The 13,336-nt window shown below is 40.2% G+C and overlaps 1 protein-coding gene across 4 annotated transcripts in view; it reads left to right on the forward strand.

The window, feature by feature from the left end:
* nmo (serine/threonine-protein kinase nemo) overlaps positions 1-13,336 on the forward strand; it is a 131,473-nt gene that overhangs the window by 103,067 nt on the left and 15,070 nt on the right. For 2 of the 4 annotated variants that reach the window (XR_001916640.2, XR_003389234.1), the window contains exons 5-10: positions 5,913-5,998; positions 6,115-6,324; positions 6,677-6,865; positions 7,807-8,008; positions 9,343-9,436; positions 10,780-11,043. Coding sequence is in view for 1 of the 4 variants with exons in the window: in XM_018025152.2 (XP_017880641.1) it covers positions 5,913-5,998; positions 6,115-6,324; positions 6,677-6,865; positions 7,807-8,008; positions 9,343-9,436 (781 nt within the window). In the remaining 3 variants the exon portion in view is untranslated. The remainder of the gene's footprint in view (positions 1-5,912; positions 5,999-6,114; positions 6,325-6,676; positions 6,866-7,806; positions 8,009-9,342; positions 9,437-10,779; positions 11,044-13,336) is intronic. The other 2 variants (XR_003389233.1, XM_018025152.2) reach the window with 1 other exon arrangement.

The following is a 13,336-nucleotide window of genomic DNA, read 5'->3' on the forward strand; positions in this document are numbered from 1 at the left end:
AAATTACAGTAAGAATAGAAAACGATCAAATTAAATGTCGAACGCGTTGTAAGAACGTGAGAACACTCGAATGTCTGATTTATAACGTGCTTGTTCTACTTGCGAGCGTCTGTAGCCTACGGTTAACATCAATGAGTGACGAAGGGACATGAAATTTCGATGGATTTGAAAAGTCTGATAAGCATATTTGCCACGATCGTTTGCTGAAAATGTTCATGTTTAAACGTGAATTTTTATGATCACGCTAATCGAGTATCAATAGAGAGAGGGATGCCGCGAGAGGCTATTTTGAAACACGGTCAACGAGGCGTAAGCGGGTTGAATTTCATTAGCGAGCGGTTAATTAAACGGCCGAATTAAACAAATATCGTGGATTATAAACGGCGGACAGAGACAGGGATTTCGCACGTAGCCACGTGCACGCGTTGTTCAAATTGAATTACTCACTGGGCACGTGTACGAATCGACCTTTATGCACTCACGTCGTTCAATCTCTTTCGTTCTCTCTGTTTTACTTTTTCCTATTATTTTCTGTTTCATTAAATTCTCGCTACACCTCTGTGTAAATTCATATATTCTTAAATAACATATACGCAACCTTTTTTAATTGTTTTTTTTTGTTTTTAATTTTGTAGCTCATGAAATGTCGAAAAATGCTTGAGGAAATATTTAATATTAATACAGTCCTTTTTTCTTTAAATGAATCATGTTGTATAATACGTAATTATGATTTCTGCTCGATTTCACGTGGGATGATTTCATTAATCACATTAGTATTTGATCGACTCGTAAGTAGATCAATGACTTGTTAAAACATATACGATATGGTAAATTACAGATGCTTAACCTAAATTATTGAAGCGCATCGTTGCTGTTTCGCTAATACCTCTCATTAATGGGTATCCATCATCTCTATTATTACCCATCCGCAATCCATGTTTCTCTGTACAACGCAAAATCATTAACCCTGAATCGATACTGCGGATTTCATACATACATACATACATGTATACGTTTCGTAACATTTGATGAAACAATAATTCTTCATTCTCGTCTTTTATAACGAAGCATAAATTGAATTTATTTGTATGAAGCATTACAAATTATAACATATGATTAATTGCATGAGTCTGTATAAGTTAACATCAATAAGGATTCGTCTGTCTGTTGAAAAGAATTGAGAAAAGAAGAATCCAGCAAGGACTGTTGTTATAAAAAAGCTAAAAATACGTCTTGTCAAGAAAATTTTCCATAGACGACACTAATGGTATCGGGTTCGTCGCACTCGAGGAATAAGAATAACCGGACTAGGCTATGCGTGTCTGCCCAAGGACGAAGATCGTCTTGGCTATCCAGAGCCAATATGGGATACGTCGTACCGAAAGTCAAGGCCGAAGGACCCGGTCGTCCGGCCGATGTATTAACTCGAAGGTCATCGGTACTTTCGATCGTTCCTCCTACTCGCGAGTTGAGATTCCGCTCGAGCTGCGTTGTCCTCGACGTCGCACCTGTTGTCGACCCCTGCTACCAATTCAATTCTACTTGACTATTTCGTTACTCGTTCCATTCTGTGATCACAGGCTATGGACAATCGAAATTCAGCCCCATGCTCGTTGCGAAAGTACTTTTGCAATCATGGTTACAAATGATAAAATGAAGCTCGATTCAGATCAAATGAAATTCAAGGAGCGTGTTTTATTACGAAACAGCTCGAACTGCATTTTATCGTTGATACAGAAATATGCAAAGCGAACGTTGAGTGGTCTTGGCAGAAAATTTTTCAATTGGTAAAATGGAAAATGAAACACGGTAAACGAATTGGAAACAGAAGAAACTGGAGAGGATAGAACAGTCTCAGAATGGAATAAATCTAGATCTAATTCTGTTGCAAAATCTTCCTCGTAACGTTATCGTTCCTCGGGGATTGAAAACAAGACCACGGGACGATTGTAAATTGAATTTTCCTCGGGGGTGGAGGCGTCGTTCCTTTCTATCGCGTATGCATTATACTCGACGCGGCGCATCGACAGCTGCGACAAGACGCTATTTATGGTTTCTGCCCTACATCCCTTCTTGCTTAATGCCCCAATATATCACGAGCCGCGATGAAATTTGCGCGTTCGATTAAATGTCGTCCTCTGGTTAGAATGCAATTAATGAAATAAAAAGCAAAAGCAGCATCCACGACTTTTCCACGTCTAATAAACGAGCTTGCAATCTCGACAAATTTTTAGCAATTTATGTAAGATTCATCGATTTCGCAATACCTTGTTCTCATTGTTATCATCAGACTGTGGAATGAATAAATTAGGTAAACAATTCTTTTATCATTCAAACGTTGAGGTTTGTTTAATAGTATAAAATTTATAAATTCTTATAAATGCATAAAATTTGCAGTTCTTATTATCATATAGTCTCACGATTCTTTTATTATCTGTTGATTGAAATTTGATATAATAAAGGTGAATAATTTTGGACGGAGTCCGCCGATACCGATTTCAATTTCTTCGAGCAAAATCATTGGGACGTGTCGTTCCCAAGATTGGATTCAACCCGATTACACCTGTGAGACGTTATTTCCGAAGGTTTGTGGGATGTTGTAACGTCGGCGCGTTTATAAGGTTTTACACTGGGTTAGGAGACTCGCGTCTCGTGATTGGAATTGTGGTCAGCATCGATGGGAAAATAATTTTGTTTTTTATCGATTGATCGAAGACTGACTAGCACGGATTCTGTACACGTTCTTACCCTTCGTTCTTGTACCACCGCATGATTCGCGCATTGTTCTATCTAATTTAAGAAAATCTGATTTCGTGCGAGACGATTAATCGTCGAGAAGGTTGACGCTGTTTAAAATTGTTCAACCCGACTTTTGGGAAAGCTCCAAAATTCCCTGGCAATTTTTTAACAAAAGCGAAGCGAGGTCAACGTGCATGTTTCTCGCGACACTCGTATTCGCAGTCGTACATCGTCTACCTTGAATCGAGACTTTTATCTCAAGCGCGAACAATAGAGTCGCACGCGCCCTCGAGATTCGCAGAGGTAAGGTCGCTTGACAGGTGACACCCTGTAGATGTATTCGTAGAAAACCCTGAGACGTTTTATTTTCGTAGATACGCGAGATGAATGCGGCTACCGCCCGGCCGCGTTACATAATGCAGAAGACAATTTGAATTATACGATTCGTCAAGGATCCTCCTGCGACTCGGTGCCGACAAATTTTATCGTCCACCTTTTTCATAGCCTTCGCTTTTTACATTACGTCTCAATTTCCGTAAATAGAGTTGATAATTGACTTTATAGTAACACGACAGAATAATAATATACAAAAATCGTCAGATTTATTCCGATGATCGAAATATGATAAGAATAATTAGAATTTTAAGACCTACACAAAGTGTGATGTATTAAAATTGATTGGCAATTGAGAAAATTCGATTCTCATGATGTTGAGAAGAATGTTGACTCAGATAGAGAAAAGAACATCGGAAGAACGAGTGTGTCGAGCAGTGCGTCTCGAGTTATCAGCGCGAAAAAGGATGGCGAGAGAAGGAGAGAACGAGAGAGACTTTAATTACCGGCGGGTGAATTCGCAACCGGACGCACCCACAGGGGTAGATTCGGGGTAATCTACCCCGGTAATATCACCGAGTTTTATTGCGGGGAGAGAAAAGTCGAGGTCTGAATACGGCATGACTCACGGCACGCTCATCTGGCACCGATGTTTCTGCTCTTATTGCAGACCTGCCTCCTGGCCCCTCGCCCTCGCCGACCCCTCTGCGCTCCGCCGTTCCTGTTTCTCTTCCACGCCGACTTTCACCCTCTTTCGACCTACCCTTACTCTACCAGCTCTCTACCCCAACCAAACCCCGTTTCTTCGCGTTTATCCTACTCACGCTTGCTTCCCACTCCCTGACCAAGCGTTCTGTCTCTCCGTTACTCTAACCGTTCTCAGACCTCCAACGTTCCTTCAACCCCTTCACTTTCCACCCCCTCGCCGGTCAGCTGCTCATCAGTGTCGGTGCTGCGAAAATGAAAAGTCTCCACGTTCTTCGCACGCTTGTCACGATAGATACTCGCTTGATCGATTGTCGTACACGCGACGAAACGCGCGAAGTATAAAAGGGGTGGACGAAATAATTATGGAAACAAGTGCAACTTCGTTTTGCAGTAATACGCACGGAACGTATGTTTCCCGCGAGGCATGAAATTTACTTTACTTAATAAGAGCAGTTAACTCTGTTCTAAAAATATGTACATCAGGTTGATGCATACGAAACGAAATCGTGAAAAATTGCAAATATACACTCTGTACAACAACACGTGTTTCATTCAAATAATTTATCACTTATATAAAAATTTGATAAAAAAAATGGTTGTAAATAAATAAATAATTAATTATATAAAACTCTGCGAACGAAACTGTAGCGAGGGACGCTAGCTTTGAAGACTGTTTGATCTAAACTGCCAACAAACGCGACTCATTAAAATGATACACAATCATAGACACCGTGAACGTGCGACTGAACCCTGACTAAATCATGATTATTGCACCATTGAAAAGGGTTGGTACATCACAGAGCGAGCGCGTGTCCGCTTGGAAAAGGATTACACGTGCGCTTAAGCCGTGGCATCGCGACGTCCGTTAGACCGCCATCTGCTACCCCTTTCCGTGAGTCGCGATTCGAGGGTTGGCTCGGTAATCTGTCCTGTATTCATCCCGCGTCTCAAACCAAGCCCAGCCTTATACACGCTCCCACCCTTTCCCCTCGGCCTCTTATCGTTTCGCCTCGTGGTTTTGCGAGCAAGGGAAGAAAAGGAGGGTGGAAAAGGATCCGTCTGCAAAAGGGGGTGGTTTTAATGTAGGAGTTTAATGACGCAATTTGCATAGCAGTCGATCTTTTCCGAATCAATCTTCGTTGCACAAAAGGAATAAAAAAGAATAATATTTCTTCAATGCTTACAATACATTTTTGTAAAGCATTTTTTACAGTAAATACATTAGACCGATAAAACAATCGGACACCATCGACCAAGAGTTAATTCTAATAATTGCCAAAGTAATATTTCGATCAGGAAATTAATCTCAATTAAAGGGAAGAATCAGAATTGGATATCAAGAATATTCTTCTTTCCCTCTTTCTTATCTCTCGTTAGCGATAAGAACGAGTACCTTGTTGTGTCCGTCGTTTCAATTGGAAACAGGTTTTCGATCGACCGTCCTAAATTACCATCGATCGTTTCCAGGTTCGATACAATTTGTCGTCGATAACGAGCGTACTCAGTATTCCACTTCGATAAAATGTTAATAATCCCGTTCCAGTGAACCGTCTCGCGAATTTATATATGTATATTCGTATCCATGTCATTTATTCGGTGAATCGAAACCGATAATATATCACGGACTGATAACGATCGCTTTACGATGGATAAGCGTTTGGAATCGGAGCAGCACAATTTCGTACGAAGGATCAATATGAAAAATAATGTTTACTTACACTTCAAGATATTTATAATAAGTGCTTTTGCCAAAAACAAATTTTAAACATGTCTTGAACTTTAAGAAGCTAGTGTCAGTTGAGTCTGTAATCTCTGATGAATGTACGTGTGGATTTGACGAACAATAAAGAAAAGAAGCTCTAACGACGGAATTTTGTGAAAATCGAGGTCGCGCTTTTGCGATTGCGAAACGTCCCGGTCTTTTCATCTGGTCGTCTTACAGCAATAGCGACTCGTCGGAAAGTTTGATTGTGTTGAAATGTAATCTACTCGCCGCGTAGAATATCAGATAGATTGAGAAATTCAGGAATAGGAAAGTTTAAGTAAATCGAGTTCGACTATTTTTAAACACGAGAATTGCAGAAGTGGAAACTTTTGAAAAATCGAGAATTAAAATAGTCGTTTGGTTCCAGGTCTCAAATACCTACACTCTGCCAGAATTCTACATAGGGACATTAAACCCGGAAATCTTCTCGTGAACAGCAACTGCGTATTAAAGGTAAGCAATTCGAACTTATGTCGTTAATGTAACGAACGTTAATAGAGAAAAGGGAAACGATTAGTCTGTGCGGATTGAGCCTTGAACAGAAAATGACACGTGTCGTTTGCGAATAGATCTGCGACTTCGGTTTGGCTCGGGTGGAAGAACCGGATCAGAACAAGCACATGACGCAGGAAGTGGTGACGCAGTATTATCGTGCGCCGGAAATCCTGATGGGTGCGCGACACTACACAGCCGCCGTGGACGTATGGAGTGTCGGTTGCATTTTCGGTGAACTGCTTCGTCGCAGGATCCTTTTCCAGGCACAGAGTCCTGTGCAACAGGTTAGCCCTTGTACTATTAATTTCTTTCAAAAATATTTCCTTTATTTCTGCATTGCAATTCTATCTCTCTGATGCATAATCTATGTTCTATCATCTTATAACTGTTTATCAAAGTTCAATATCTACACGAGGTGTGCATATGTCAAATATTTTTTATCGAATATTCTGATAGAAGTGAAATTACGTCGGGTACAATTGTCTACTGCAAACAAAGTTGGATCTGTAATAAATAGAACGCGTTTTCATCCCTTGATAAATCTATGATTAGAATACGTGGTGATCGAGAGGAGAATGAGAAAGAGATGGAGTATGACTTGCTCTAAAATCGAGGATATTCTCGTTCGCTTTCCAGCTGGAACTGATCACGGAATTGCTGGGCACGCCGACCCTCGAGGATATGAGGTACGCGTGCGAGGGTGCGAGATCCCACATGCTCAGGCGCGCGCCAAAGCCACCCTCGTTGACGGCCCTCTACACCCTCAGCAGCCAGGCGACGCACGAGGCTGTACATTTGCTTTGCCAGATGCTAGTCTTCGATCCCGTAAGTTTCATCCCCCGAAACGTGCCACGGCCCCCTATCGATTCCTTGATATTGATTAAGTATAGAATTCTTGTTTGTGATACGAAAAGAATATACCCTAGTTACGTTATATTTTCTGAAGTCAGTTAGAATGAATAAAAAAGTTTTATTATACAGAAATTGCGTTTGCCTTGGAAGTTCTTGCAAATGTAATTATTTATTTGTTGATAAAATGAAAGTTGGCTGAAGAATTTCCATTGAATTATCTACCTCACTCATAAAAATCAACATCGATAGAGAACAAGTTTCAAGTGGAGAGCTCGAATAGTCGATCAGTTTCCTTAGCAGATCGCAAAGTGGAATCTGGAACTTCTGTTTGTCCAGAAACGTTCAAGTTTCGGCTTTATCGGCCCTTAATCATTCTTATCGCAACGCGTTCAAGGAACTTAGAAAGTCGACAATCCGAAACCGATAAATCACAACTTTTCCCCGAAACTTAAATCTACAAATACCCGAAATGTTCACTCATTCATCAGTTCATAAATAATACCAACATCGATTCATTATACGTAAAATATTCATTATCAATTGTCTCGTACAGCAACCAAAAAATAAGAGTTAAAAATAGTCGAAAGAAAACTTGAAGAGAAGCTAGTTTGTATTACGAATATCTGATACATTTGTCAGAATTTCCCAGTAAAACTGCAGTGAAAGAGGATCTTAGCTGTTATTGGCTTCCATAGAATGAGATCGAGTTCTTTTTGTGGGTTGCTGAATACTTACAGACGAGCACAATGTCAAACTGTTTGTACAATACATTAATAATTCGTTCAAATTCTTAGATTTCCACCTTCGATGGTTTTGATAATAATTATGTAACAGACGGGAAATTTGCCAAAAGAAGTCGCTCTTTTTCAAAACCACAGATCTACCGTTTGACCGTGTACACGAACTTTTCACAGGATAAGAGGATCACCGTGGTGGATGCACTGGCGCATCCTTACTTAGACGAGGGTAGGCTGAGATATCACTCGTGTATGTGCACGTGTTGCTATACGACCAGCGGCGGGATGAGGCAGTACACGGGAGACTTCGAGCCGGCCACGTCGCATCCGTTCGATGATCTATGGGAACGGAAGCTGACCACCGTGCAACAGGTCAAAGGTAAGCGACGTTGAAAAAAATGCATTTTTCAATACCAGAAACAAGTTCATCCAGTAGATAGTATATCATTAGATACATGTATACATTTAAGGAGCTGCGATAGTACATAGTCGTAACTCGTGGTGCAATAAACTTCTGCAAGCTCTTCCTTGTAAAACCACTTGAGACGAATGTTAACAAAAAGCAAACGAGCAGAGAGTTATTAGCGAAAGGGCGTTTCCCAACAAGGCTGGCTACAAGGCGCCAGATTAATCGCGAACTGGGAAATAAGAAAAAGTTCATAGGCGTGAGTCACGCGGATTATTAATAGTAAACGCTGCGTTGCGTTGGGACACGTGCTGCTAGGACCTTACGCAGAACACGATGAATACGCGATAAAGTTTAGCATGCGCTTGCGAGAACGGTAGCCGCGATAAATCATCGTTTATCACCGGGAGACCGTGAAGTTATCGTCCGGCGACTTTCTTTCTATAGAACTGGGTCTAATGACGCATTTCAAAATCGCACGCCATTCGTCCGTTAGCTTGTTCAGATGTGAATTACAATCCTTACCCTTTTTCGAAGGGTATTGCCCAAGTTGCACGAGCAATTCTTATTTCTAGTTTCTGGAGATTGCTCTTCCATTTCATTAGAAGATGTTCTATATACGAATTCTGTATTTATAGCTCGTTGAATTAATACATTTTCTTTGATAAATAATCTTATAAAGCTTTTTAATGGTATCAGTAAATATTGCGTTAATTTAAATGACAGTTCTTAGTGATTAAGTGCAATAACACAATCCCACGTATTATGCATGTATTATAGTATGTAGCGCGTCTAACGTGTTCGATTTCGCATTCGAGTCGTGTCATAAGAGTGGCATGCGTTCGATGCTCGTATAAAGTAGCACTGCGTTTCTCGAGTCGTGTCCCAGCTGCCACACGTGTCCAAGACCTGTGTCGTAAGACGAAACACGCAATGAATCGGGAACAAAGAAGTCTCGGACAGAATGGGATGCCATTCGATAGTTTTCTGAGAAGTTCGTAAACTTTTATTGCTGGATCTGGCAGTAAACGAAGACAGTGACACCATTTCTTTTCAGATCCCTTTCTTGAGTATAGATTTTAGAAAGAGTTGGTAAAAATGCGATCCCATTACAGATTTATGTTGAAATCATTTGTGATGCCCAAATTATTGTGACACAAGAGAAAATTTATGTTGGTTTAGATAATAAAAGCAATCCTGTTTTATCTGGTTGAACAGACGATTTATTACGTAGATTGAAAAGTTCTGTGACTCTCGTAAATTCGAGAACGGACAATAATATGATAATTTGACTTTGTTTGTTTCAGAGGAAATGCACAAATTTATAGCAGAACAACTGAATACATCGCGGGTGCCGCTTTGCATAAACCCGCAGTCCGCGGCGTTCAAGAGTTTTGCAAGGTAAGCCATAGGTAACGGATCATCTAGGTTTTCTAAAACGATCGATTATTAGAAATAATATGCATACTCTGAAGATAACGAGTTGTTCGCAAACTTCGTAGCGAAATGTCAAAACAATTTCCTATGCATCCTCAATTTTTTTTGTGCATACTATTACGTTGGGATAATATCTTTTTTACAAAAATCTTATCAAATGGTAATAATGTATAAAAAATGTTAATCGGTCGTCGAAGACGCTATGGAGATTCCGAAGAACCCGACAAATTAGGATAAGACAAGTAATCGGCTATCACGGCCGCTGATAGGGAAAGATCTGTTAACGAATAACGGGGAGACCGAGTCCTCGAGAATCGAAGAGCTTCCTTTCACTGAATTTTCCTCTCGATGACCAGCATCCATACCCAGTCCTTTCTCCTTTGAGAGACCAATCGAAACCAGAACCGATTCGAATCTCGTGGCAGAAATTAAGAAAAGAACGAAAACGCGAACCTAGACTAGTAGACGGGAGGGTGGGGAAGACAAGGTGCGCGTGTAGTACGTGAAAAGTGGGGGAGAGTTAAAGGGTTCGCAGAGAAGCACGCAATGTATTTTCTTTCCACGATGAAAGTCGATGCAGTAAGAGCAGGATTGAAAGAAGAGAAAGGAGAAGGAAGGAAGCAGAAAAAGGCGGGGACAAAAGACAGCAAAAAGAAGTGAGAAAAGGGCAGAGAAGCGGGCATGAGCGTATCGTGGACGGAAATTAAAAAACCGAGAAACTAGAAAGGGAAAAGAGACGAGGCGGGAGAGAGGCGGCACGAGAGAGTGGAACGATCGAAACGAGCCAGGAGAGGAACAGTCTTTTGTCCCTCGACGACCCTCGCTGATCGACGTTCTTTTGCCGTTTTCGACCCTCCGAAACAAACCGAAAACTCTGCTTGGTTCTTTCGACGCTACAGGGAAGCGATTAAGAATTCAATCTCCACAATATCGTTTTAGTTTACAGACGCGTACGCATATTTGTTTCATTCCATGAAAAGCATCGTATGAAACGTTCGAGAATGTAATTCGGTCTTTTGTCCCCGTACCAAAAAGATGGAAGGGAAATCGACAATCAGAATGAAACGATAAGAAGCACCCCTGTTTAAATATAGAAATGTTCAAACAGAAGGAATAAAAGGTAGAACTAAAAGATTATCATACAGATCCAAAAGGAAATATTATTAGAAGTCACGATAGATGATGAACACTTTAATCTGTTAAGAGAATCAGATAGAGAAAAAAAGTATTGAATTATTTCTTTTCATATGTGATCTTGAACTTGAAAGTGTGTAACGTTGTTTCTCGTGTTGCTTACTGCCGTCAAGTTAGAGCAAGCCGATCGCCGACCCAGCGCCCTTCGCCGCGTATACGTACACGTTACTACTACCACTACCAGTACCGAATCAGCTATCTACTACCACTGTCAGCTACTATCGACTACTACCGCTATCGTCTACCACTACTACTACTACCGCTACTACCACTACTACTACCACTACTACTACTACTACCAATCGTGTTACGTCTCCTCGTGAACGAACCGAACGAACAGAGAGTCAGCTCTAGCCGGCACGACCTCGCTCGCTGAGGTACTTGAACAAACCATTTTACCAAACAATATATTTTTGTTACGTTTTTTACGTTCGTTAACATTGTTATCATATATTTGTTCGTACTACATTTAGTTTTAGTTTTGTTTGCTCTTTTAGTTCTTACCCCTGTTCTCTGATGTCTCTCGTCATCTTACATCAACACTATTGTCAAATAATGTTATACCATCTTTGCCATATTGTTACTCGCCTTGCTTCTTACTCGTTTTTTTAAATACTCTGTTCTTTTGTTTTTCTTTGTTTGATTAGAGAGTGCATGAGTGAAAGAGAGAGAGAGAGAGAGAGAGAGAGAGAGAGAGAGAGAGAGAAAGAGAGACTGCTTGATACTGTGCATATGTGTATACGTAGTAAAACCTGTCGTATTCGTGCAGATGTAAATGATCGAGTAATTTTCAAGTCAGTCGTTGATTTTATGCAATCACGAAAATGGATTAAAAGTCTTCATAAGTTTGCATACATTCAATGAAAAAATGGAAACAGAATAAGCTACTGTTTTTAATTAACTTCTTTAATGGCAAAATTCAATACAATTGAAATATCAGAACCTTCGTATCTCGTAGATTTGGAAGATAACGTTTGATATTAAAATATTGGATAACAGAGTTTTCAAATAAAAGTTTTGATGTTAAAATTCGAGTACGAGAGGTTCTACCGTATACGATCATATTATACCGTGGACGAACACGCAGTTAACGAAATATAGTTGAGTACCAGATATATACTTATATATTATGTGTACATATTATATTATTTATTCTATGTGTGGTGAATCCTCTAGAAATATACGCGTACCGGATACGCGCCAGCGACCAGCTCTCGACCGACCGACTTCCGATAGTTCCGATCCGAGCCTGACACCAATCGAGAAGCCCTTTGCGGGGTTACTCGGAATCGTAAATCTTCTATAATCGAATTTGTTTTCTCTATTGGCCTGCTCCTCGAAGGTTTGCCAATTTCAACGATCGATCGATCCTCGTTCCCGATCCTCCAAAGCGTTTCAAACCCTCGTACAATTATTCAACCCTTATTCTCTTAGTTCAGATGCGGTCTCTTTAAATTCCATCGAATAATTTTAAAGTTCGCCAAGCTAATAATAAAATGTTTGATTGAAGAATAATTTGCCATCACAGAATTGGAAACAAAATATATGTGAAAAGTTATATTATAAAATATATCAATAAATGTTCGTGTTTGAAATCTCAGAATTTCTAGTGATAAAGATTAAGGGGAGAGCAATTAAAGAGAATAATATAAAAACGCAAAGGGGGTTGTCTTCTTCTTTCTCGAGGAAGGAATTCGTCGAGTTCCTCCACGTTTTTTGAAATGCTTAAACGGCCAGTTAGAGTGGCCAGTTTACACGCAGCGGGGCATGGCTCTCGACGCCTCCACTTCTGAATACCTTCGCGATAAAGATAAAGAAGCCACGGATGTGTCTCCCCCGAGGGAGAAGATATTCAACCGCCGCCTTTCATCCAAGTTTCGTCAGAGGAACGTCTGCTAATTAGCAGAGTAGTTTCTCGTACGAGCAAGTAACGAAACCTCGGATCATGTACAATTGACGCGTGGTAGAACACTCGGCTGATAATCCTTGAAAGTTTAACAGGTGGAATTGAACCGCCTTGAAACCAAAAATAATCGCAACCCCAATTTCATTTACTTTGTATATTGTGAAAATTAAGTATCATTGAAGTGAGTGCTATGAATGTAGTCCCATTAATTGCCACGATTTTCATTTTGGATGCAAGTTTGTTTAATTTGATTTTATATTTGGATCGATCTTTGAGGAGCTTAAGAAAACAGAACAATTAAGCGATGAACAGTCGAAGAAATATATACATAATACAATGTGTCTTATCTTCGTTTCTACGTTAAGTGGCTGGTGGCTGGTTTGCGTTTCGAGTCGCGTTTGTGAAAGAGTGGTACTTGTAAATAAAACGCTGAGAGAGAGCGGCTGAAAAGAACGCTTTGTTGGACACGAGTGCAAGAAGGCCTGATCAACCATGCAGCCTTCAGTTCGGAAGAAAAGAATACATATGTGTATATAAAAAAAAATTAAGCGATTGGACTGTCGCGTCGTGATGCATTCAGAACGAGATTGAACGAGACAAATAGAATACGAGAACAGAACATAAAACTCTCTTTCGTTAGATCCTTGGTCCGTGAAAATCAAACGCTTAAATTGGAAAAATTGTCTCAGAAAGTATCCTCATAATACAAATATTTTCCTTGCACCACAATAACTATGCATTTTTGCAAAGATAATCTTTTCTCA

The sequence above is a fragment of the Ceratina calcarata genome, unplaced genomic scaffold, assembly GCF_001652005.2.
Source record: "Ceratina calcarata isolate Rehan_Ccalc_2016 unplaced genomic scaffold, ASM165200v1 scaffold350.2, whole genome shotgun sequence".
Lineage (NCBI taxonomy): Eukaryota > Metazoa > Arthropoda > Insecta > Hymenoptera > Apidae > Ceratina > Ceratina calcarata.